The sequence below is a fragment of the Bufo bufo genome, chromosome 3 (assembly GCF_905171765.1).
Source record: "Bufo bufo chromosome 3, aBufBuf1.1, whole genome shotgun sequence".
In the NCBI taxonomy this organism is placed as follows: domain Eukaryota; kingdom Metazoa; phylum Chordata; class Amphibia; order Anura; family Bufonidae; genus Bufo; species Bufo bufo.
The window spans coordinates 144,631,787-144,659,137 of record NC_053391.1 but is presented as its reverse complement, the minus strand read 5'-3'; the positions used below and the strand labels follow the sequence as shown (position 1 = coordinate 144,659,137).

The following is a 27,351-nucleotide window of genomic DNA, read 5'->3' as shown; positions in this document are numbered from 1 at the left end:
TAGATGATAGATAGATAGATTACATAGATTGCATAGATAGCATAGATAGATACCGTAGATAGATAGAAAAAGGAAATATATAGATAGTAGATAGACATATAGATTAGATAGAGATAGATATCCAAAAAACATATGATGAGGCAGCACTCCAATGTCAGTGAAGGGTCTTAGACCTGTTTATTTCCCCAGTTAGATAGATAGATAGATCGATGGATAGATAATAGATAGATATGAGATAGATAATAAACAGATAGATAGATCCTTGGAAGAAAATTAGGGTAATTAGTTTTACTTATTTTAGTTACCTGTTCCTGACTTGGTAACTGGAGCTAACGGAGGAGGTGGCTTCTTAGGTCTCTGCAAAAAGAAGTGACATGATACACATTACAATTAGTGTTGAGCGCGAATATTTGAAAAGCAAATTTTTATTGCGAATATTGGCACTTTGAGAATTCGCGAATATTTAGAATATAGTGCTATATATTGGTAATGCCGAATATATATTATTATTATTTTTTTAACACAGTACACATCAGGTGATCATCCCTCCCTTCTGCTAGCTTGTGGGCCAATGAGAAGTCATTGTCACAGCTTAGCAACATCCCTAGCAACCAATAGGAAAGTTGCCTACCCCTTACTATATAAGAACCTCCCCAGCAGCCATTTTCGAAAGTTTATTGCAGTTATGAAAGACAGCAGTGTCATTGCTGTGCTCTGTGCTTTGTGAGCGCTACAGCCTGGGAGAAGGAGACGCCCGCAGAACAAGGGCAGACTCCGCCTACTATAACCGAGTCCCCGAACATACCGGAGGACATAACGGGAGAACGGAGCGGCGCCCAGGGATAATAGTAAGTGCAGTGAGATCCCTGGGTGCCGCTGTATATGTCATGATACTTAGTTCACAATGTTCGGACCGATGAAAGGTCCTCTTTAAGGTTGTCATGCAATTATTAGTGCACAGTGAATGCCATAAAAACAAAACTCAAAGAACTATTAGGCCTCTTTCACACCACGATTTTTCCACGCAAGTGCAAAGCGTTTCAATGCGTTTTGCACGCGCGTGACAAAAATCGGCATGTTTGGTAGCCAGATCCGAACTTCTTCATAGAAATTTGGGTTTGTATCGGTGTTGTGTAGATTTTCTTATTTTCCCTTATAACATGGTTATAAGGGAAAATAATAGCATTCTTATTACAGAAAGCTTAGTAAAATGTCCATTGAGGGGTTAAAAATAATAAACACATTTAACTCACCACATCCACTTGATCGTGTAGCGGATCTCCTCTTCTTTCTACTTTCTTCAGGACCTGGCTAAAGGACCTTTGATGACGTCAAGGTGCTCATCACATGGTCCATCACCATGGTGATGGACCATGTGATGAGCGTAGTGACATCACCACAGGTCTTTTTCATCAAAAAAGAAAGAAGACATGCCAGGCTGAGCGTTCAAGTGGATTAAGGCGAGTTTACTAATTGTTTTTTATTTTTTAACCCCTCAATCACTATTTTACTAAGCATTCTGTATTAAGAATGCTATTATTTTCCCTTATAACCATGCTATAAGGGAAAATAATAAAGATCGGGTCCCCATCCCGATCGTCTACTAGCAACCATGCGTGAAAATCGCACCGCATCCGCACTTGCTTACGGATGCTTGCGATTTTCACGCAGCCCCATTCACTTCTATGGGGCCTGCGTTCCGTGAAAAACGCACAATATAGAGCATGCTGCGATTTTCACGCAACGCACAAGTGATGCGTGAAAATCACCGCTCATGTACACAGCCCCATAGAAATGAATAGGTCCGGATTCAGTGCGGGTGCAATGCGTTTACCTCACGCATTGCACTGGTGCGGAATTCTTGCCCATGTGAAAGGGGCCTAAGAGAATTGTGTGTTTTTTTTCCAATTTCACCCCACAAAGAATTTATTTTCCATTTGTCAATACAAGATATGGTAAATTAAATGGAGCCATTAAAAACACAACTTGCCCCGCAAAAAAAAAGCCCTCATATGACTATGAGAATGAAAAATTTACAGTTCTTGGAAAGCAGGGAGGGAAAAAATTGGGCTGGGTTAAGTGGTTAATACATGGAATCGGATCGCATAGCTGAAATTTGTTCTATTGACTTTCTCCTTAACTGCCTCAAAAGAAAGGCACGTTGATTTCCAATTAGCTACAATATGTATTTCCCCTGTCATGCAGATGTATTGGGCACATTTATGTTCTTGGTTACACCAACCTGGGGGTGTTTTCCCTGAAAATAAAACAGAAGGGCTTCCGGTTCCGGCGCCGACATGACAAGCCGCAAGTGAGCTGAGCTCCGGCAACCCTCACCCGTATACACTGCAAATCCCCGCTGAATCGACTGCTAGCCGGGCAATATCACCTGTGAAAATCTTGCAGGGTCCTGTGGATCGCTTTGTCAGCACTATGGGGAGCAGATCTAAGGCTAAAGCACAAATGAAAGGTGGAAAAGCGGACACACAGAATACAAAGACGGAGGGAGAGATTGCGCCGCTAGATGAAAGCATACTCACACAGCCCACTCCAGACTCTCCTGGTTCCGTAACTGGTGAGGACCCCCCCGCACATAGATTATGTTAAACTGGCACTGGGGGTAGCAAACCGCATATTGCCAGACCTGCAGGAGTCTCTGATGGTGTCGGCCTCCTTTACCGCCTTGCAAGGGGAAGTGGCGCGAATATCCGAACGCATGGACATATGCGACAACAAAGTACAGACCGTGGAAATCGACATATCCAACGCTCACGGGCAACTAAAAGATCTTATGGCTGAAAACAAGCGGCTCTGGGACAAAGTAGACGATTTGGAAAATCGCTCAAGGCGAAGCAATGTTCGAATCGTGGGCCTGCCCGAAAGCATACCGGTCAAGGATTTACACATAATATGTGAGCGGGAGATTCCGAAAGCACTGGGTCTCCCCACCCTTGCAAAGTCGAGCGTGCACACAGGGTAGGGCCGCTGAAACAGCTCAACCTCGCACGGAATCTCGAACCAGGGCAGCGGATGCAGCCTAGGCCCAGACAAGTTATAGTAAAATACCTGGATTACGCCGATAAGGCAGACATAATGCGACACTACAAAACAAAGTCTGCAGCCCTAGAGGTACGTCACCAGAAACTCCTCTTGTTCAGTGACTTATCAGCGGAGGTGACCAGACGCCGGAAGGCTTTCACCCCCTTATGCACATCCTTGCACAATCAAAATTCATCCTGATGTACCCAGCCACGCTGAAAATATTCCGTCCGGATGGGACCATCACTACCTTTACAGACCCAGCAGAAGCGGAGGCCTCTCAAGCATCGGCGGATGGAGTGCACAGCAAAATACCTGCCCGGGACAGGAAGCGTTCACCGTCTCCAACATCGCCAACAGGTGGAACCGAAAAAAGAGACCATTACAGGAGACAAAGAGGACCCTTGCGTTCACGAAAGGACACTTGACCTTTTCACATCGCCTGGAGGGCAAGTAATATGTTCGCTGTTTAAAAATGTTTTATTGGTGGGTGACGGAGTACAGTACACCCGACCGCAACCCACTGAAAACAACCAGGGTTTATAATCTGTAATGTTCGGACACGGGTTCTACCTTATTTTACCATATATTTTAGCCTGTTATATAAAACCTTATTGGTGGCGATTCCCTCAGATCTCTAGCTGCACAGGTCACTGTCTATAAGACTGACTCACCCATACCTTAGTCAAGGTCTTCTAAATGGTGCGAATAATATCATGGAACGTCAAGGGGCTCAGATCCCCCCAGAAACGATCAATGATATTGCGACACCTGGCCAGACTACATGCTGATATAGCGCTCCTCCAGGAGACACATTTAGAGGAGAAAGATTTCCCCAGAATGAGTAAGCTTTGGGTAGGAGAGGTACATGGCTCCCCGTCACTAGGACGTAAAGCGGGAGTGTTAATACTGCTGAGGAAGAACATACCCTATTCCTTAGTCTCTTGCTCTAAGGATGATGAGGGAAGAATGGTACACCTGGTACTTCAACGCCAAGGGAAACAACTGAGTATATACAACCTTTATGGTCCGAATGATGCAAGTGACCGATTCTTCAAGGTAGCGACAACTGTCATGTTAGCAGACACAGTACAGGACAAAATAGTGGGGGGCGACATGAATACGGTTATGGACGGGGCAGAAGATCGTAGATCAGACGATAAACACTCACATCCCGCAAAACGTTCCACCAACGTCCTCAGTGACTTTATAATGGCAACACAATTGATCGACAAATGGAGAATGTGTAACCCAGAGGGACAGGAATTCACTTTTTTTTCCCAGTCTCATAAATCCTGGTCCCGCATAGACTACTTGCTGGTTACCTGCACCCTTTTCAATAGATGCCGAGATACTGACATCGAGGACCTGGTCATATCGGATCACTCACCAATATCACTAACGCTACGTGACATGGCCCCTCACGGTTCATATTTATTATGGCGATTTCCCTCAGACTTCTATAAGAATGAGGAATTCTGTGACCTGCTGAGGGGGTGGTGGGACGACTATATAGGCCTAAATAACATGCCCGACAATGCCCAACTAACGTGGAGTGCAGGGAAGGCGACGCTAAGAGGTAACCTGATTTCATACATAGCGGGTCTAAAAAATAAAACTCAAGAGCAGCTAGACAAACTAAGTATAGCGCTGAGATTAGAATACAAGGCCTTCAAAGATGACCCCACAACAACCTCCGAAATGGCGTGGAAGAAAGCTAAACAAAACTATGAACAATGGGCACAAAAAAGGGAACAACTGTTTCGTTCACAGTCTGATGCCCAATTTTACAAATATGGCAACAAAGCAGGCAAGCTACCAGCAAACCTAGCGAGAGGCTTCAAGCCGGGGTCACCCATTCTAGCCCTTCGAGATGCTAAAGGTATATTACAACATGATCCAATAGTTGTTAGCAACATATTAAAAGATTTCGATGCCTCCCTCTATGGGAGAGACGGATCTAAAAATGACCCAGACGAGACCTGGCCCGAGAACATGGACATCCCACAGATCCCTCTAGAAGACCTAAATAGACTTAACGCGCAGATAACCAATCTAGAAGTTCAAATGGCCATAGCTGGCTTGGCACTGGGGAAAGCCCCTGGCCCAGACGGATATACGGGGGAGTTCTACAAAATACTAGGAGACAGAGTGTCAACACTCCTTGTTCCACTCTAGAACCAATACCTGGCAGGCACCCCCCTTCCCCAAGAGTCAAAAGTGGCGGACATAAAGACCCTCATCAAGCGTCGTCGTACTGGCCCATATCCCTAATAGATGTGGACGTCAAATTGCTATCCAAAATAATGGCAGATAGATTGGGGAGCATTATGCCCAAACTAATATCCAACCCACAAGTAGGATTCATAAAAGGCAGATCTGCAGTTACCAATATGAGACGCGTCCTAACTGTGTTAGACGAAATCAAAATGAGACCAGACCTCCACCCAGCTCCAGCTCTCATTAGCATCGACGCTGAAAAAGCTTTCGATAATGTAAGCTGGAGATGGCTGGAAAGAGTGCTCGACAAATTGGGACTACAGGGCTAATTCAGAAATTTCATTTCTGTACTATATGATAAACCAGCTGCAAAAATCAGCACACCTGGCTTCTTGTCTCCTCGCTTTGAGCTGTTTAAAGGAACCAGGCAAGGCTGCCCCTTGTCACCCTTATTATTTAACCTAACCCTGGAACCCCTGTCGCGCTTTCTAACCTCCACTTCTGATATAGAGGGGATAAGAGTAGGCACAGCGGAAATAAAGCATGCATTATTCGCGGACGACCTTTTGATCTTCCTTGAAAACCCACATAGGGACCTAAAGCCCCTCTTACAACACTTACAAACCTTCGGCGGGTGGTCGGGATTTAAGATTAATATGGATAAGTGCGAGCTACTACTTCTCAAAAATAAGCAGCACTATACCTCGATGCTGGCACAGACCGTACCAGTCAAGGTCACCTCCACAAGCCTAAAATATCTGGGAATTAATATAGGACAAACCCCTGAGTCCATATATAGTCTAAACTACCCACCGCTGATCAAAAAACTTCTAAAAAAGAGGTTGACAACTGGACTAATCTGCCGCTCTCCCTAATGGGCCGCAGCCATCTGTTAAAGATGGTCAGCTTTGCCAGACTGTTGTACCCAATGCAAACGATACCATTGCTGCTCAAGCACTCAGATGTACAGACAATAGAAGCTTCTTTTCGATACTTTGTATGGAGGGGGAAAAAAACGAGAATAGCACTCCGCAAACTCCAACTCCCGAGAGATGAGGGTGGACTAAACTTTCCGGATCTGCGTAAATATAATCTGGCGAGCCTTTTTCGACACTGCATTGATTGGGTGTCCAATTCCAACCACTATTCTAACCTAGCCATAGAAGAGCAACTGGCGCGCCCATGGTCGCTAACAGCCTTACTACACACCAAATTCGCCCTGATACCCACTCAGTTGAAAAATAGTGTCTTGTTGAAGGACACCATTGCCACATGGAAAGCGATCCATAAGGAGTATGGTCTCCCTTTCTCTCTGTCAAAACATATGCCACTTTGGCAACATCCAGAATTTCTCCCAGGGATGAGCAATCCACAATTCGCGTTATGGAAGTCTAAAGGGATTAATACGGTTGGGGACATGTGGAACAAAACAGAAAATAGATATTTTAAATTCCTGGAACTTTGTTCCACAGTTGATCTCACTTCCAAACATTGTTTGGCGTACCATCAGGTCACCGGTTTCCTCAATAGCCGAGTTCGTGACCTCTCCAGGGAATTCCTTTCAAACCAATTCGACAATATGTGCACCACACGAGATGTTGGCCTGTCACTTTCAGAGATCACTTGTTTGTTGAGGGACAACACACTAAAGGCCTCATCTAGCAAGATAGGGAGGTCCTGGGAGAAGACGCTGGGAACCCCTAACATGAAAGAGGGAATACTTAAAGGGTGGGGGGCTGTGAGACAAGCAGTGCCAAATGAGGTATGGAGAGAGACTCGATACAAGATCATACATAAAGCCACATATGGCTTCTACGACTCACAAAATGTTACACGCAGTGACCACATAAGTAGATGTCCGAAATGCGACGAACCTAATGCAGATTTATATCACGGCTTGTGGTCCTGCCCAAAAGCTGTGGAGTTTTGGGAGTCCTTCATCCAGTGGCACAGTAGTGAGGGAATCCTGTTTCACTACAAACCTGACAACGGGCACTTGTCACAAGCCACGCATATCAGTATTTTGGCAGCCAAACGCTGTCTACTACGACATTGGCTCCAGCCAGGCATCCCGAAATTAAAGGAGGTCTTGGATCAGATGAAGGGATGTGCTAAAATGGAATTCTTGGCAGCTGAATATAGAAAGGAAAAACTGATAGGTGGGCTCATGAAAAAGTGGAGAGGCATCATCACCCGAGTGTTTAATGGGGATGAACTACACGACCTAACTCAACCATACAGACTAACTTCCTGGTACTCGAGGGAACAGCTTAAGGGCACGCTAGGCAGCTTGGGAGATGGTGATGCACATATCTGACTCACAGACAATATAGGGATAGAAGAGGAGAGTCGGATTACGGGAATGCGGACATGTCCAAATATGTTGATTTGTTATGTGTTCTATGTTAAACTACTTTTTATTTTCTATTATGATGCCTTATTTCACACTTTTGCATATCAATGTATAGGAGCAGCCATCTTTGAAATTTTTGAACTATTTGTGACAACGTATGTCAACTGTGCCTATGTCAACTTTGTTAATTCTATCAATATAAGAAACAATAAAAAATTGTGTCTAAAAAACCCCCCAAAAAAACAGAAGGAGATTTTGGGAATTTCTTTTCAATGACAAAGCTAACCAAAGTGCAAACCTTGGACCAGAACCTAGCTACAACATGAGAGGTCAACCCCGGAAACATACCGTGAAAGAATCCAGATAGATTTTATTAATTCTCAGCAGCTCTAATTGCAAAGAAGGATTTTTATAGAAGTCCGTGTGAGAGACACATAGTGACATACTGATGCAACAGAACAGAGATCCCAAAAACCTGTTCTCACTGTAGCATACATTTGATTTTAGAAACCTGGCGAGGAGCAATAAAAGTAGAATACAAAGCAGCTATAATCTCTGGTTGGATATTTTCAGCAAATCACCTAAAAAAAACTATGATGATGGATCTCATCCGCTAGGGTAACAGTGAGCTAAGAAAATGGAAGATCTGATTCAAATGCTATTATGCTGACAAGGCTTTTTAATACTGCTGTATGAAAAATGTATACCTTGTGATATATTTTTTTTCAATGGCAGACATATGCAACAGTACAGGCATACAGTTGCATACATCTAGGACATACGCTCAGCAGACTGTTTCCAATGGTCCAGTCAAGTGTAATGCCCAAATGTTCTGCATGCCTAACCTTACAGGGACCGCCCTACCCACTGCACACACACACAATGTTGCAACATTTCAGAGAATTCCCTATAAAAGATACCAGGATCAAGTTTAGACCTCATGCACACGACTGTATTTTTTGTGTGCGTCCAATCAGCATTTTTGGCGGTTTGGACGCGGACCTATTCATCTCTATGGGACCGCAAAAAAGGCCATCCTGCAAATTATAGAACATAACAATAATATTAATAATAAGTGTGATTCCTTGTACTCTCCATTCTCTACATTATTAATTCCATGCTGTGGCATGTATCCAGTAATGTATGCTTTTATGTTTCTTGAATAAATACCGGTATGTTTAAAAAAAATAAAAATATAATCTTTATTTACATAGTGCCAACATATTCTGCAGCACTTTACAATCAAGACAACAATAGGCGTTTCTACTATTGGTACCGCAAAAGCGGTATGCACATAGCCCGTACCTGTATTTTACAGATCCACTCTTTGTGGACCGCAAAATTCGCATGGTTGTGTAAATGAGGCCTTACTTTCCCTTTAAATGTAAGGAGATGGAAACATTATTCGCATAAAGTCATCCATAATCCTTAAATAAACATGAATTCAAACAGCACTAAAATTGTGTAATGTGCTATTTAACCTTCCTAATGCTTTTGCTGATGAAAGATCCTACAAGGCTTCGCAGGTGCTTATTTAGATTGCATATCATTTTCTCTGCAGATTACACTCGCAGTCCGCTAGTAAAGGCAAGCATATTTTCGTGTACGTAAATACATTTATTATAATGTGCAGCTAAATTCCTGGTACACCTCCATTTGACATCTGAAATTGATTTAAAAATGCACATGGCAGAATGAATAGTTTAGGTCCATTTATTTCACAGCTAGAGTAACAATTTAAGGCCTCTTGCACACGAACGTTGTGTGCCCGTGGCCGTATTGTGGCCCGCATACGGCGGGTCCGCAATACACGGGCACCGGCCTGTGTGCACTCCGCATCACGGATGCGGACCCATTCACTTAAATGGGTCCGCAATCACAGAGATGCGGAACGGAAGCATGGATCGGAACCTCACGGGAGCACTACGGAGTGGCGTGTCTTGAATATTCATTTATAGTACTAATGTAAAAGTTAGAAGTACATTATTAGCTAAAAGAATGTTCCTTCAAATACCTAATACATGCAGGATCAAAGACCACCCTGGTTTAAAGGGAATAATCTGACTGCAAAAAGGTACAAAAAGTCTTCTTTTCACACACTTTCATTTTTAGTATCCATTCATACTTACTTTAACCATGTTCAATTTTCCATATTCCAGGTTCTACTGACACCGATACATTGTTGCACAAAGCAGCCATTGAAAGGAAACATTGGGTCCATAAGCCTGGGTTTTATGTTTAGATGCACTTTTTGAAGCCAAAACCAGGAGTGGATTGGAAAAATGAGAAGTAGTACCTGTCCTTTATATGTTCTCTCCCTTTATGATCCACACCTAGTTTCGGCTTCAAAAACTGCATCTAAAACCTTAAAGTGTAACTGTCATGTTTTCATCAAAAAATCTATTTTAGCATATGCTACTGCTGGTGCAGCATTATGCATAAAGCAATCCTAGCAACAGTTTTTTAAGAGACCAATGGAAAGGGACAGGGGACATTAATGAAAGATGTTATAACAGATCTTTTGACAATCATTGACAGACTATATCAGGTATACATGCCTAACTCTAATAAACTAGCAAATAAAAAATAAAAAAATAATTGGACAATTACACTTTAAAATTTATATGCAACCTAATGGTTTCCAGCCTCTGATTGTAAAAAATGTTTTCCATTTGCTGACAGCAAATAGAGATCTTGGAAATGAGGTGAGGAACTGAGGCAAAAAGAATGTTCTTAACGTTGATTAAAAGGGTTATCAAAGACTATTAAAAGCTCCCCCATATGCTGGGCCTCTCACAATGAATATACTTACCTGACTCCCTGTGCCGGTGTCGGAGGGGGGAACAGCCAATGGCAGGTGGGGACAAGCCTCCCTAGCATCACCCGCCTGCCATCGGCTGCTCCCTCCGACATCGGATGTTTTCATCTACGCACGGGGAGAAGCAGCTGCGGCAGTCCGGGGACCAGGAGCGGCGCAGGGAGCCTAGTAAGTATATTCATTGTGAGGGGCCTAGTATATGGGGGAGCTTTTTATAGTTTTGGATAACCCATTTAACTTTTCAATATACAGCAATTATAATTTGACATTTAGGAAATGTTAGAATAGGTTTCATTCCTTTTTTCCCCACACAATAGGGGATAATTATTAGATCAGATGGTGTCCTACCGCTGGTATTCCCTCATGAGAACGGGAACCCGTACCCAGTGGAGCCCCTTGAAATAAAATGTGTGGCTGGTCGGGCATACGCCCATTCATTTCTGATGAAAGTTTCGGAAATATTCGAGTGCTGTACTCAGTTATCTCTGGAACTCCCATAGAAATGAATGGATAGGGGATAACTTCACATTTGTTCCTACTTTTGATTAAAATGACGCAGGGAGATCGTATGTCCAGAATGTGGACTGTCCAAGTGTTTAAAGGGCTTGTGCCGCAAAACACATTCTACATTTTTCAAACCAGCACGTGAATCTGAATACTTTTGTAATTGCATGTAATTAAAATTTAGTCTAGCCACAGAGTTACTCAATAAAATGTATCTGTATAGCGCCACCTGCTGTTTGTTCTTTTCCTTATTTTTTGTCCATCTCGCTGAGGTCGCTGCATGTGCTCAGTTTAAATTTTCAACTACCACCAGCCATATCTTCTGTTATAAGGTGTGTCAGTTAAAGGGAAAGAGCTACAGCAGAGAGGACATGCCCCATGAGAAAGGAAATGCCCCCTGAACTGCCAGCCTGAAATAAATCTAGCAGAGTAATTGCAGCAATGAATGGGGAGATCTCTCGATCCATGTGCGGTACAGGGCTGGTTCTAACTTTGCTAGTAAGAGACTGTCATGTACTGTAAGATCCCTGATTATCATTTTTAAATCAGTCATGGCATAACCCCTTTAAGTGTCTGTATTTAGGAAGTAATGCTTGGACCAGACATGATTCTGCTAAGCCTAATTTACTACACACTATGGTCTGTACCCCACGGTCCATATTCTGTATGTTACATATGGACCCCAGAGAGAGAGCATTCAGTCCTAGTGGTTGCCCCCACTATCTAACAGTCAGTGATCAATGGTATTGGTGGAAAAACCCTTTAAATGACTATAGTAAAATTCCTTTTCTCCAGCCACTCTCAGCTCTCAGATAACAAATGAATCTGCATGAAGTACAAAATAACTGCAGTAACAAACGTCCTTCTATCACTGGACCTAACCTTTGAGAGTCTAGATTATTGGCTGGATACAGGCTGCACTATCAGAAACGAGATTCAATTAATTTTATAGAAAATTATCAACTGCCTTTCACAGCATTCACATCCATCTATCAAGTTCACCCTTTCGTACTTACAAACCCCAGTATATCAGCGGAAGGAAACAAATGACCATACTCGGATTTGCCAAAGAGTAGACTAACTCTTCTCTGCCCCCTACAGGCAATGAAAGGTTCCTCCATCAGTATTGTCCTCGGTTTACAGAAGTAACCCTATTTATACTGTCTTGATGAAGACCGTTCAACCCTTTCCTGTTCACATATGGTGGCCTTAGGTAGAGCTGAGAGCCACTGCACATATTACATGGTCACACCAGAGGACATATCTGGCCCCTCTGCAATAATAGGTGAGTGTCAGGGGTTTTGGCAGGCGCAGTGACCGTCAGTTCTTTGTGGGGTCCGCTAATAGACAGCTTTATGATAAGAGGGGTTCACGCAGTGAGATACATCTATGATCCCTCTCTCACCCATGATAATGTATAGTGTAGCACCCACGGGATACTATTATTAGGACATCTACGCTAATTCTGTCTGATGATAGATTATTTTTATGGTGGAACTATTCCTAATGATTGCCCAATGAGCTGTCTAAATGAATCAGCACAACTATTCGCCCGCCCTTCCTCTTCCTGCATTGTGTTTTATATAGTGCCACTTTTCTCAATGCACACCTACCTGCGGCATCTAGCATAAATCTGTCCCAGACTGGGATGGCATACTAATGTAGGGGGTGAGTGTGCTGTGTACATCTGAAGAAGATAAAGCACCCGAGGGACCCGTCTGCCGGCGTGTAATCTGCACATTCTAGCCTGAAACCTTTCACTCAATATAATGGATGATTTCATCTGACCTGCATAGGTGGGCGTAAATGCCGGCCCTGGCTGAATTAAATAAGAACTGTATAATTACAGCAATTTAACTCATGATTTCCGATGCCTGGCCAGGCCTATTTCTGGACTTGCATTGTTAAAATGACAGGCAGACATCAGGCTGCAGGGAAACTCGGTGTTTACCGGGTCACCTCAGGATCAGTTCTGTAATTCTATTGTGGAGAGGTCCCTTGCATTGTATTTTGCCTCTATAAATTGCATTATTTCCTCCAGTGGCACCAAATCCTATTGTATTCCTGGCAATATGTCTAAATATTGCACAGACATCACTGGACCCGACGCCTCTAGCACTCATATTATCAGTGCAATTGTCTGACGTATCCCTCCACTTATGTTCACTGTTCACTGAAGAGGGCTGTATGTGACCGAAGGCACCCCCAAACCAGAAACACTAAAGGAGCCCATACACATGAATGCTGGCTGAGCTGTTTCCTGACTCTTCCCTCAACAGATCACGTTGGTGGAAAGAAGGATCAGGCATTTTGGGACACATTTATTAAGACCAGTGTTTTAGACGCCGGTCTTAATAAAGCCCTATGGCTGGCGGTGATTCAGCCGCAGTTATGAAGAGGCGCTGTCCTCTTTATAAATTTGTCGGATACTCCGCCAGTTCTACATGTAAGACAGCTTCCTAGCCTGTCCCCTTCCCTGCCATGCCCACTTTTTTAGACCTGGCGTGAGCGGGGAGAAGTCACAGATTGCAGGCATATTTCAGGTTCATAAATGACCCCCATTGACGGTTATATGTCCGATCCTTTTTTTTTCAGAGGGCATAAGAGGAGTCTGGCGGTGGTTTACTCCCCTTTGTGTATGGGGTTTGGGAGGAATAGCTGTCGACTAAACAACCTCATTTGGCAGGCAGATAATAAATGCTTAATCTTAAAGGGGTGCTCCAGGATTTACATGATGACCTATCCTCGGACTGATGGGCTGCTAATCACCTGTCTGAAGAAGCTGCAGCACTTACTGCCTCCTTACAACTTATCAAGTACAGCGCTGTATATTGTATAGAGACTGTGCTTGATATCGCAGCTCAGCCCCATTCACTTCTATGGGACTGAGCTTCGCCTAGGCCACGTGAAAAGGAATGTGACATCACTGGCCTAGGAAGAGACTGATCATGATGGTCTGGGAAGTCATACCCCCACTGATCTGATACTGATAACCTATCACAGAAAACCAAGACTTAATCTTAACGAAGATGTCTAGTTCTGGTAAAGCCCGTGTGTAGGCAGTATAGGTTGGCATGTGCCGCCACACTATGATCCGCTATGATTCCCTTAAAAGCAGTGTTTCTAGGACAGAAGACTTGGTAATACAGCATGCAGTGGAACAAGGCACAATTTTTTCTCGGATGGGTGCAGAAAAAAAACTCCACATATTTATTGAATAAAAACAAAGCCAAAAAACTGCTGTGAGCACGATGCCTTATGCCTCATGTATTTTTGAAGGGATGAGTTTATTAACAGTTGTATGCCGGTTTTCTAAAGTGTTGGCACAAGAGGCATTTTTTCACAACAATGTGTTACTTTTTTCAATTTTCAAATAAGTTTTTAAAAGGGGTATGGCTTAGCTATAAGCGGTGTCCTCTCACATTCTGACAGATTTACTAAAATTTACATCGTAAATTTACACCCCTTGACTTGCTATTGCGCCTCAATAAAATTAGCGCATCTTACCCCACAGTCCTTACCACCAATGCCTGGAGCTTAAACACATCGGCCTGCATTTACTAAGGTCTTTCTGCAAGAATTGTGGCGCCTTCTTTTTTAGCTAAAATCAATCTAGGCAAATTCTGAATTGTTTTATGCCAAAAAAGAACAGATAGTTGTGCCTTGCTAAACACGTCTAAAAACTGTCTAGAGAAGGGGACATGGTTTTTGCTGCGCTGTAAAATGCTAATATCATGAGCCAGTTTCCTATTGAAAAATTATGCTCTAAAGCAGGGATGCCCAACCTGCGGCCTTCCAGCTGTTGCAAAACTACAACTCTCAGCGTGCTCGGACAGCCTAAAGCTATCAACCTACAACAGGGCATGATGGGAGTTGTAGTTTTACAACAGATGGAGGGCCGCGGGTTGGGCATCACTGCTCTAAAGTAAGCCAACAAAGAATTGTCTTAAAAAGGGAAGAATGTTTAAAAGCCATCTTCTGTCATTACAGGTTCTAGCTGCATCTTCAACTTGTCCTCAGGTAAGTCAGTACATGAGGAGCTAATCTCTATTACGGTAAGTTGTCGCCATTTTTCTAATTGATCTTTCGTTTCAGGTAACATGCAGAAATGGGGGAGTTACTGTACATTACTGTACATTCAGAATGGAAAGGTTCGCCAAATATTTAAATGTTAAAGAATGCCAGAAAATGGGGCTTTTAACAGAGAAGCGAAAATAACATTAAATGGCACTCACATGGATTTCCTTCTCGTAATCAGGAGGAAGTAGCTTGACAAAGTTATCTGGAAACACTCCTCTTCTGCCGTTCAGCTCTCCTTCCCACCATCCCACGTCCACACAGTCCTGGACAGTGAAGAAAAATAATCGTTACTGGTTCAGCTGACTTTTTCTATCCGTGTCTATTGATCTCCCTAATAATACCTTACAAAACAAAGTTTTCTCAACCAGTATTCTCACATTAAAAATATTGCAAGATTTTTTTTAAATTGTTTGGACTCTTGCAAACGTCATTCATGTGCATTGTATGTGCAAGGGGTTTTCCGAGATTTTCCAATCCCTTTGGTCACTTCTATGGGGCTGAGTGCAATACCAGCCACAGCCGCTATACTAGAGTGCCGCTGCCTTCCCAGCTGATCGGCAGGAGTCCCGGATGTTGGACTCCCACCGATCAGATACTGATGACCTATTCTGAGGATAGGTCATCAGTATCAAAATCTCGGAAAAAATACTTTAACACAATCATAGCTTAACCCCTTAAGGACACAGCCTTTTTACACCTTAGGACCAGGCCATTTTTTGCAAATCTGACCAGAGTCCCTTTAAGTGCTGATAACTTTAAAACACTTTGACTTATCCAGGCCGTTCTGAGATTGTTTTTTCGTCACATATTGTACTTCATGACAGTGGTAAAATGAAGTCAAAAAATTATTTTTTTTTGCACCAAAAAATACCTAATTTAACAAAAATTTGGAAAAATTTAGCAAATTTCAAAGTTTCAGTTTCTCTACTTCTGTAATACATAGTAATACCCCCAAAAATTCTGATGACTTTACATTCCCCATATGTCTACTTCATGTTAGAATTGTTTTGGGAATGATATTTTATTTTTTGGGGATGTTATAAGGCTTAGAAGTTTAGAAGCAAATCTTGAAATTTTTCAGAAATTTACAAAAACTAAATTTTTAGGGACCAGTTCAGGTCTGAAGTCACTTTGCGAGGCTTACATAATAGAAACCACCCAAAAATCACCCCATCTAAGAAACTACACCCCTCAAGGTATTCAAAACTGATTTTACATACGTTGTTAACCCTTTAGGTGTTGCACAAGAGTTATTGGCAAATGGGGATGAAATTTGAGAATTTAATTTTTTTGTCTAATTTTCCATTTTAACCCATTTTTTCCACTAACAAAGCAAGGGTTAACAGCCAAACAAGACTGTATCTTTATTGCCCTGACTCTGCCGTTTACAGAAACACCCAATATGTGGCCGTAAACTACTGTACGGCCACACAGCGGGGCGTAGAGGGAAAGGTGCGCCGTTTGGTTTTTGGAGGGCTGATTTTTATGGACTGGTTTATTTACACCATGTCCCATTTGAAGCCCCCTGATGCACCCCTAGAGTAGAAACTCCCTAAAAGTGACCCCATCTAAGAAACTACACCCCTCAAGGTATTCAAAACTGATTTTACATACGTCGTTAACCCTTTAGGTGTTGCACAAGAGTTATTGGCAAATGGGGATGAAATTTGAGAATTTCATTTTTTTGTCTAATTTTCCATTTTAACCCATTTTTTCCACTAACAAAGCAAGGGTTAACAGCCAAACAAGACTGTATCTTTATTGCCCTGACTCTGCCGTTTACAGAAACACCCAATATGTGGCCGTAAACTACTGTACGGCCACACAGCGGGGCGTAGAGGGAAAGGTGCGCCGTTTGGTTTTTGGAGGGCTGATTTTTATGGACTGGTTTATTTACACCATGTCCCATTTGAAGCCCCCTGATGCACCCCTAGAGTAGAAACTCCCTAAAAGTGACCCCATCTAAGAAACTACACCCCTCAAGGTATTCAAAACTGATTTTACATACGTCGTTAACCCTTTAGGTGTTGCACAAGAGTTATTGGCAAATGGGGATGAAATTTGAGAATTTCATTTTTTTGTCTAATTTTCCATTTTAACCCATTTTTTCCACTAACAAAGCAAGGGTTAACAGCCAAACAAGACTGTATCTTTATTGCCCTGACTCTGCCGTTTACAGAAACACCAAATATGTGGCCGTAAACTACTGTACGGCCACACAGCGGGGCGTAGAGTGAAAGGTGCGCCGTTTGGTTTTTGGAGGGCTGATTTTTATGGACTGGTTTATTTACACCATGTCCCATTTGAAGCCCCCCTGATGCACCCCTAGAGTAGAAACTCCCTAAAAGTGACCCCATCTAAGAAACTACACCCCTCAAGGTATTCAAAACTGATTTTACATACGTCGTTAACCCTTTAGGTGTTGCACAAGAGTTATTGGCAAATGGGGATGAAATTAGAAAATTTCATTTTTTTGCCTTATTTTCCATTTTAACCCATTTTTTCCACTAACAAAGCAAGGGTTAACAGCCAAACAAGACTGTATCTTTATTGCCCTGACTCTGCCGTTTACAGAAACACCAAATATGTGGCCGTAAACTACTGTACGGCCACACAGCGGGGCGTAGAGTGAAAGGTGCGCCGTTTGGTTTTTGGAGGGCTGATTTTTATGGACTGGTTTATTTACACCATGTCCCATTTGAAGCCCCCCTGATGCACCCCTAGAGTAGAAACTCCCTAAAAGTGACCCCATCTAAGAAACTACACCCCTCAAGGTATTCAAAACTGATTTTACATACGTCGTTAACCCTTTAGGTGTTGCACAAGAGTTATTGGCAAATGGGGATGAAATTTGAAAATTTCATTTTTTTGCCTTATTTTCCATTTTAACCCATTTTTTCCACTAACAAAGCAAGGGTTAACAGCCAAACAAGACTGTATCTTTATTGCCCTGACTCTGCCGTTTACAGAAACACCCAATATGTGGCCGTAAACTAATGTACGGCCACACAGCGGGGCGTAGAGTGAAAGGTGCGCCGTTTGGTTTTTGGAGGGCTGATTTTTATGGACCGGTTTATTTACACTGTGTCCTGTTTCAACCCCTCTGATGCACCCCTGGAGTAGAAACTCCCTAAAAGTGACCCCATTTTGGAAACTACGGGATAAGGTGGCATTTTTTTGGGGACTATTTTTAGGGTAAATATGATTTTTGGTTGCTCTATATTACATTTTTGTGAGGCAAGGTTACCAAAAATTTTAATTCTGAAATTTCATCTCCATTTGCCATTAACTGTTGAGGAACACCTAAAGGGTTAATAAAGTTTGTATAATCAGTTTTGAATACCTTGAGGGGTGTAGTTTCTTAGATGGGGTCAGTTTTGGGGAGTTTTTACTCTAGAGTGCATCAGGGGGGCTTCAAAAGGGACATGGTGTCAATAAAAAAGGCCATCAAAATCGGCCTTCCAGAAACCATGTCGGTCCTTTCCTTTTGCGGCCTCCCTTTTACTGATACAGCAGTTTACGACCACAAATGTGGTGTTTCTGTAAACTGCAGTATCAGGGTAATAAATATTAAGTTTTGTTTGGTTGTTAACCCTTGTTTTGTTACCGGAAAAAACGGATTGAAATGGAAAAGTGCCAAAAATAGCGGTTTTGGCACCGTTTTTTTTTTTTTTTTTAACCGTGTTAATCTGGGGGGTTAGGTCATGGGATATTTTTATAGAGGAGATTCTTACGGACGCGGCAATACCTAATAAGTCTACTTTTTTTTACAATTATTTAGGTTTTTGACTATATTATCTTTTTTGATACAAATCTTTTTTTTGGGTATCTCTAAAGTCTAAGGGTCATTTTATTTTTATTTTTTTTATCCAATTATCTCATGTGGGGGCTCATTTTTTGCGGGAGGAGCGGACGGTTTTATTGGCACTATTTTGGGGGCTATATGACTTTTTGATCGCTTGCTATTAAACTTTTTATTATGTAAGGTGACAAAAAAAAACTTTTTTTGCACCTTTTTTTTTTTTTTTTTCTTGACCGTGTTAATCTGGGGGGGTTGGTCATGGGGTAGTTTTATAGAGGAGATTATTACCGACGCGGCGATACCTAATATGTCTACTTTTAATAAATTATTTTAGTTTTTTTGGGTGTCTCAGGTCTGAGAACCATTTTTTTTTTATCCGATGTCAGTGCTGAATTGGGATATAAATTTAGTACTCCATGGAAGTGTGATACTCCCTGAAGCAACCGTCAATGCAGAGGCCCGGATGATCGGGGCACGTGTCGCACTGAGTAGTCGTGTCCTTCCGTATCCCCCTCCTGCGACACACTCTGCACTTTTTTTGGGTTCGTCCCTTCTTTCCAGTATGGGGGACCACACCTGGAAAGTGTTGGCCAGGGACGATCCGGGCACCTACAGTTCCCGAGGTACTCCGGCCTGCTCTTTCCCGGTCCGAAAAGATCAGGGCCTTGAGGACTGCCTCATAGAACTGGAGGAATGTCCCTGTGCTGCCAGCGCTTCGGGATAGTACAAAAGAGTTGTACATGGCAACCTGCACCAAGTAGACCGCAACTTTTTTGTACCATGCCCGGGTTTTGCGCATGGCATTATATGGCTTGAGGACTTGATCCGAGAGATCAACTCCTCCCATATACCGATTGTAGGCGACGATACAATCGGGCTTGAGGACCGTTGCCGCGGTACCTCGCACAGGGACAGGGGTGATGCCGTTACCATGAATTGTGGACAGCATAAGGACATCCCTCTTGTCCTTATACCTGACCAGCAACAGGTTTCCAGTGGTAAGGGCACGGGTCTCACCCCTGGGGATAGGTACCTGGAGGGGGTGGGCAGGGAGGCCGCGTTGATTTTTCCGCACGGTCCCACAAGCGGACGTGGATCTGGCGGCAAGGGACTGGAACAAGGGGATACTGGTATAAAAGTTATCCACGTAAAGGTGGTAACCCTTATCCAGCAGTGGGTACATAAGGTCCCACACAAGTTTCCCGGTAACACCCAGAGTGGGGGGACATTCTGGGGGTTGAATCCGGGAATCTCGCCCCTCGTACACACGAAATTTGTAAGTGTACCCTGAGGTACTCTCACAAATTTTGTATAGCTTCACGCCATACCTCGCCCGCTTGGAGGGCACATACTGGCGGTAAATGAGTCTCAAGTGGCAGCACCCCTGGGGGGGTCTAGGGTCACACAGCTGTGCTGTGGACCCCAGACACCCTAACTTAGGGTGATGCAATCAAAGTAAGAAAAGTTCAGAAACTAACTTTCCCTTTTTTTTCCCTGCCTAAAACAAACTTTCCCTATGCTGTCCCTATGTACCTGATGGGGGGTGCTGGGGCACAGATCGGGTCCTGGGGGTGCTGGCAACGATGGTGGGCACACGTGCAGGCAGCTCCTCTCTCCTCCGGCTCCGGAACACAAAAGGAGGAGGAGAGGAGCGCCTGCCTCTTTTGAATTTGGCGCCGGACCGCCCACAGACCAATCGGAAAGCGATCCTAAGTGGTGATGTACTCATCACCACTCAGGATCGCTGGATGGTGATTGGTGGGGTGAAATCACACCACCATCACCATCCTGTTCCGGGTTATCGGGTCTTCAGAGACCCGAACAACCCGGAAACGCAGAAAACCGCAGGTCTGAATTGACCTGCGGTTTTCTGCGATCGCATACATGGGGGGGTCACCGGACCCCCCGGCGCATTTGCCCCAAGTGCCTGCTCAATGATTTGAGCAGGCACGGGGTTCCGATCACCGCCCGCCGCCCGGCGGTGATCGAAAATACACAGGGCGTACATGTACGCCCTGTGTCCTTAAGTACCAGGGCACAAGGGCGTACCTGTACGCCCTATGTCCTTAAGAGGTTAAAGGGAGTCTATCACCAGGAAATTCCCGTTAAACCATGCACAAGGCCTGGTAGGACTACCCATGTGAATGTGATGATATCTTTCCCTTATCCATTACTTAATTCTGGAGAAAAAGTACTTGAGGAGCAAGGGTGCACAGAGTTTATTGGGCACTCCTTCAGTGCACTTAACAGTTTACATGTGGCTAAGGGTCCATTCACACGTCCGCAAGTGTTTTGCGGTCCGCAAAACACAGATTCTGGCATTATGCGGACCGCACATGACCGGCCCTGTGATAGAAATGCCTATTCTTGTTCGTGGCTTCTGGGCCACGGAACGGAACTATGGATGCGCATCTTTTGCGGCCCCTTGAAATGAATGGGTCCGCACCTGTAACACAAAATTGCAGAACAGATGCGGACCAATTTATATGGACGTGTAAATGAAGCAAGAGATTGCTAAGTGAAAGATATAGTCACATTCAGCTGAACTATCCCTACGAGGCAATGTGCCTGGTTTATCGGTGAATTTCCTGGTGACAGATTCAGTTTAAATCAGTAATGATTACAACCAATTTATCTCTATCATGCTCATTTATGATGTTCTTTATAGTTTGTGCCATTAACAACTACATAAACGCCATATATTTTGGAAGCTAACACATGGCAGCAATAAGCCTATGCTAAATAGACAATTTTTCATAACTCAAACATACTATCATTATCATCTCTAAGTTATAAAGACTACAAAAAAAATTACACGAAAAGATGGATTTTTCAAATGGGTTCACGTGTTACAGAAATTTCTGTGAGTGTCCCATTCATCTGAATAGTGTTTGTAAAAATCCATGCACATGCTGCAGAAACAACCCATCTGCTACAAATCTGCTGAATGTGAACCTACCGTAAGAGAGGGGAGACAGTTCCCATAAGGGTCCATTCACACGTCCGCAAAATGGTCCGCACCCGTTCCGCAATTTTGCGGAACGGGTGCGGACCCATTCATTCTCTATGGGCCCGGACGTGAAGCGGAGAGAACACTATGTGCTCTCCGCTTCCGCATTTGCGGAGTGCGGCCCCGAACTTCCGGGTTTCGGCCCCGAACTTCCGGTCCGCAGCTCCGCAAAAGATAGAACATGTCCTATTCTTGTCCGCAGCTGCGGACAAGAATAGGCATTTCTATAGTGGGTGCTGGCCTGGTGTGTTGCGGATCCGCAACACACCACAGACGTGTGAATGGACCTTAAATGGGGACTACAGTGGAGGATACTATATTTGAAATTTCGTGCATAAAGTAGCTCTTTTGTTGTCCAGTAAATACATGAATTAAAAGAGGTACTCCTACAATCACAAATATGGCTCCTCTTTGTAAAAAAAATAGAACATGTCCTATTGTCCGTTTTGTGGACAAGGATAGGCATTATTACAATGGATCTGCAAAAAAACAGATGCCATACGGACATCAACCGTTTTGTTTTTGCGGATCTGCAATTTGTGGACCGCAAAACACATACGGTCGTGTGAATGTAGCCTTAACAAGATAGCATGGTATAGGGTTTATTTGAAAAAAAAATATGTCTTATTCTAAGATAACTCCTTTAACAGTGGAATTCTGGGACCTACAGTATGTCATTTTTCACTCTTACAAATATCAAATATATTTGTTACTTTTAACTCCTAAGTAACGGTTTCAATCTTTTGTAACGTAACATGTTACAGCATTCATCAAACTGGCACAATGGCAATTTTACAATGTTAGAGAACATAGTAAGAAATGTTCTCATAACCTTTTCCCATGAATTGGTCCAAAGAATGTCATACAGTGTTGTAGGGAGTGCGGATGAGTCCCGACGAATATTTTGATGTACTTTCTATCTTTTCTAGGCCCTGAAAACCCTCTTTAGAGAGGACCTGTCACCTCGCCTGACTTTTAGTAAATTAATTCCCCACATAATATCAATTCTGGAGCATCTATTCTTATAACTGCATGTTGTGCCATTCCTTTATTATTCCTGCTAGAATTTATCAATGAGTTTATAGTATTTTGCAATAAAGGTCCAGATGGGAGTCTGACACAGGCATCACTGATTGGACAATGTCAGACTGTGCAGGGACACAGCCCTAACAGGTAACACCCCTCTGAACCTTCACTGCAAACTGCTAATAGTTCCTTCATAACTTCTAGCAGGAATAATAAAGGAATGGCACAACATACGGTCATAACAATAGATTGTTATTACATGGGAAATGTAAGTACCGTAGTTGCAAAAACAGACATGTCTGGAGAGGGGACGGGTCTACAGTGTAGATTCTGCTTTTCTATATAAAGTGTAAGGGCATTTCAGGAGTTTTGATTGGTAGGGTCAGGTTGTTGAGCCCCGAGTTGATCACTAAAACTAAGGGGCAGAAGACATACTCATCTTCAGCTAAAAAGGAGAGACGGCTCTTTATTGAGTGCTTCTTCCTTTCATTTTAGTAATCAGTGGGGGTATCAGCACCTGGACCCCCAACAGTTAAAATTTTGGTATATCAAAAGTTTTGTGAAAGTGCAGTTACGCTTTAAGTAGGAATATCAAACCCTTTCCACCATACTTATATGCCAGCCCATTGTAAAATAGATAGGATAAAATAGGGATCTCAAACATGAGGCCCGTGGGCCTTATGCAGCCCCTGAGACAGATTTCTGGAGCCTGAGATACATCAAAACGGGAGGGGGCGCACTATTAACTAATGAGGAATGGAATGGAAAACTAGAGGAATGGTCAAAAATCTGGCAACTAAAATTTAATGTTGATAAGTGCAAGATAATGCACCTGGGACGTAAAAACCCAAGAGCAGAATATAAAATCAGTGATACAGTCCTAACCTCAGTATCTGAGGAAAGGGATTTAGGGGTCATTATTTCAGAAGACTTAAAAGTAGGCAGACAATGTCACAGAGCAGCAGGAAATGCTAGCAGAATGCTTGGGTGTATAGGGAGAGGCATTACCAGTACAAAGAGGGAGGTGCTCATGCCGCTCTACAGAGCACTAGTGAGACCTCATTTGGAGTATTGTGTGCTCAGTACTGGAGGCCATATCTCCAGAAGGATATTGATACTTTGGAGAGAGTTCAGAGAAGAGCTACTAAACTAGTACATGGATTGCAGGATAAAACTTACCAGGAAAGATTAAAGGACCTTAACATGTATAGCTTGGAAGAAAGACGAGACAGAGGGGATATGATAGAAACTTTTAAATACATAAAGGGAATCAACAAGGTAAAAGAGGAGAGAAGATTTAAAAGAAGAAAAACTTCTACAAGAGGACATAGTTTTAAATTAGAGGGGCAAAGGTTTAAAAGTAATATCAGGAAGTATTACTTTACTGAGAGAGTAGTGGATGCATGGAATAGCCTTCCTGCAGAAGTGGTAGCTGCAAATACAGTGAAGGAGTTTAAAGGGAACCTGTCACCGGGATTTTGTGTATAGAGCTGAGGACATGGGTTGCTAGATGGCCGCTAGCACATCTGCAATACCCAGTCCCCATAGCTCTATGTGCTTTTATTGTGTAAAAAAAAAGATTTGATACATATGCAAATTAACCTGAGATGAGTCCTGTCCCTAACTCATCTCAGGGACAGGACTCATCTCAGGTTAATTTGCATATGTATTAAATCGTTTTTTTTACACAATAAAAGCACACAGAGCTATGGGGACTGGGTATTGCGGATGTGCTAGCGGCCATCTAGCAACCCATGTCCTCAGCTCTATACACAAAATCCCTGTGACAGGTTCCTTTTAAGCATGCATGGGATAGGCATAAGGCCATCCTTCATATAAGACAGGGCCAGGGGCTATTCATAGTATTCAGTATATTGGGCAGACTAGATGGGCCAAATGGTTCTTATCTGCCGACACATTCTATGTTTCTATGTTACTGGTATTGCTCATCTTCACCCGGTGCCAGCGCTGCCCTATGTCCTGACAGCATACAGCTGCAGGACGTAGTGAGTGTAAGTGCGTGCTATGATCTGAAGCTGTGTGACATCAGGATGCAGCATGGTGGCTCAGCGGTTAGCACTGGTGCCTTGCAGTCCATTGGGGACAGCTTGATGCTAATGTCTGTAAAGCGCTGCGGAATATAAGTGCATAAAATAAATAAATAAATAATAGTGGCAGTGGTCTGTATAAATTTTGGGTCTGATCTGGGGTCTGCATAATTTTTGGGTCTGAATAAATCTGGGGTCTCATCTGGTTTTCTTTTTAAAAGGAAGCTGTCCAGCCATGTGAAATATATTTTTGAAAACTGATTAGAATGCCACAAAAAGTAGTGATAACTCCCTCGTCCCCCTGTTCTCACCACTATGGTTGCTCTTTCAGTCATTCCCGGGTGTGGCCAGCTGGGGTGAAGCATGGGGCGATCAGTGTTACACAAGTGTATTGTATCATATTTGAAATGCACACAGCCCATCGACTGGAATCTTTTTATGTGCGGTCCATATGTATGAGACCCCTGAGTTAGACAATCACACAACACAGTACCTTAAAACCATATACATTGTACAGTTTACGGTGCCATGAATGCAAGAAGGGGTTAAAATACTGTCAAAACTGCTGTCAACTCTTTGCGCTGATGTAAGAGTGCCCCATTTGTCATAAATGATATTTTGTAGAATGACAGGAGGATGCCTAAACCAGACAAGGCGTTTTCACTGTGACATTGGCAACACATTAACATGTAGCTGCAAATGGTGTGGAAGTTAGCAGGCCATAAAACCTGATTAGAGGCAGCTAACAGCCTGCCGCAGCGTACTCATTTAATGATCCTTTCAGAGTAAGGGCAGACATATAATAGAAGCATTTAGCAGCATATAACCTAATTGGTTTCTTAAGCAGTGTGAACGCATTGCTGCATCCTTTAAAAACTATAAGGACACAAAAGGCTATAAGGACACAAAAGGCAATTAAAACTTTCAAGGAGGAAAGAATGTTCCAATGCATGCACAACACAGATATATATATATATATATATATATATATATATACACACAGCATAATTTGGGACAGCCCAGGATTTAGATCAGTGGTCCCCAGTGGGTGGCCCGGGAGTCACTGCACCTCCTGATCCCATACGGTGAGACTCTTTATAGCAGCTGTGACCATATGCACTGGCAATTTACATGATCTAAGTCACCAAACAATGCAAATGCCAATTATATTATAGCAGTGTAAAATTTTGTTCTGCAAATGTTTCAAATTCATGATTATCTATTTCTCCACATTTAACATATATTTCCTCCACTTTTGTGGCTCCAGAATCAGGTTAGGGCCCTCTGTTTTAGGTAATTGTCTAGGTTTAGGTTGTTCGCCGGTTTTTGAATATACAGTTATGTGATTGTCCTCCTCTGGATCATCTTCTGATCAAACTGCTGTACTTGTTGGACCTACTGGTGCTCATTAACAGCTGTTGGAAGAACACTCATTTGGCCGACAGCTATCACTCCCGACCTCGAATGTGTATGTGTTTTCAATGGAGAGAGAGGAAAAAGCCGCTGTCAGACACGTCTTATGTCCTGGGAGAACAAAAGGCTCGGGTGTTGGAATCCAACATTCCTGATCCTTTGCTCCCCTGATTTAATCTGTCAGGGAAGAGAAGGAACTGCCCCCATACACATTAGATTGTCCACCAGTCCCATCAAAACGGCAGATTCAGATAACAATACTCGTACATATATGCGCGTCTTTAGTCTTTGTTACCAAGCCTCTGAACTAAATAACTATATTGTGCAGTCATTTGTTGCCAGCATGGTCTAATGTACACAGCCATATTACCAATCTGTGTTGACGGATCTGTAAGATGGCATTCACAGAAATCTATGGACTCTTTCCTGTGACAATGACTGTTTATACTTTAAACTATTTCCGTGTTGACAAGGCAGTAATGGCCCATTGAGTTTCCTTACTGATTACGCTGCAGAAAAGGCTATGTATTATGACAGCTGCTTTAGCCAGGAATGTAGCAACGCCTGAGCTCTGAACATGTGGGGCGGTAAAGGCCCTGGGCTACGTAACACCAGTGTTATAAATGCACACAGGCACGAGCAGTGTCAGACATTTAACATTGGGGCCCAGGACCACTGGGTCTCCTGCTTAGAAAAAAGTTAACCCAATTTGTTTTCCTATTGATTTTTTGCAACAATAGGAAGGGCATATGGATATTTCTATATACTTAGGTGTTGTATGTTGATGAGTATAAGTTGTATCCCCGCTTCCTTCTAGGAGCCTTCTCTGTAGTGTTAAGGCCCCTTTACACTGCTCAGTTCCTTCCTGACAATCGTCTGCTCAACAGTCAATTCACATGCAATGATCTCCTCCACAGTATGGGGAGGAGTGATCGCTAAGGGCTCTTTCACACTTGCGTTCTTGTCTTCCGGCATAGAGTTCCGTCGTCGGGGCTCTATGCCGGAAGAATCCTGATCAGGATTATCCCCATGCATTCT

General features: G+C 43.1%; 1 protein-coding gene and 1 long non-coding RNA gene across 4 annotated transcripts in view; one reads left to right on the top strand and one right to left on the bottom strand.

Annotated features, from left to right (window-relative positions):
* SH3KBP1 (SH3 domain containing kinase binding protein 1) overlaps positions 1–27,351 on the bottom strand; it is a 424,339-nt gene that overhangs the window by 52,281 nt on the left and 344,707 nt on the right. For all 3 annotated transcript variants that reach the window (XM_040423674.1, XM_040423675.1, XM_040423676.1), the window contains 2 exons: positions 15,170–15,277; positions 306–357 (listed from right to left, as the gene is read on the bottom strand). In XM_040423674.1, coding sequence (XP_040279608.1) covers positions 306–357; positions 15,170–15,277 — 160 coding nt within the window. The remainder of the gene's footprint in view (positions 1–305; positions 358–15,169; positions 15,278–27,351) is intronic.
* On the top strand, positions 12,602–15,165 carry LOC120994844. Its single transcript, XR_005777480.1, has 3 exons — positions 12,602–12,730; positions 14,925–14,954; positions 15,030–15,165. It is a non-coding gene; the product is annotated as an uncharacterized LOC120994844 (long non-coding RNA).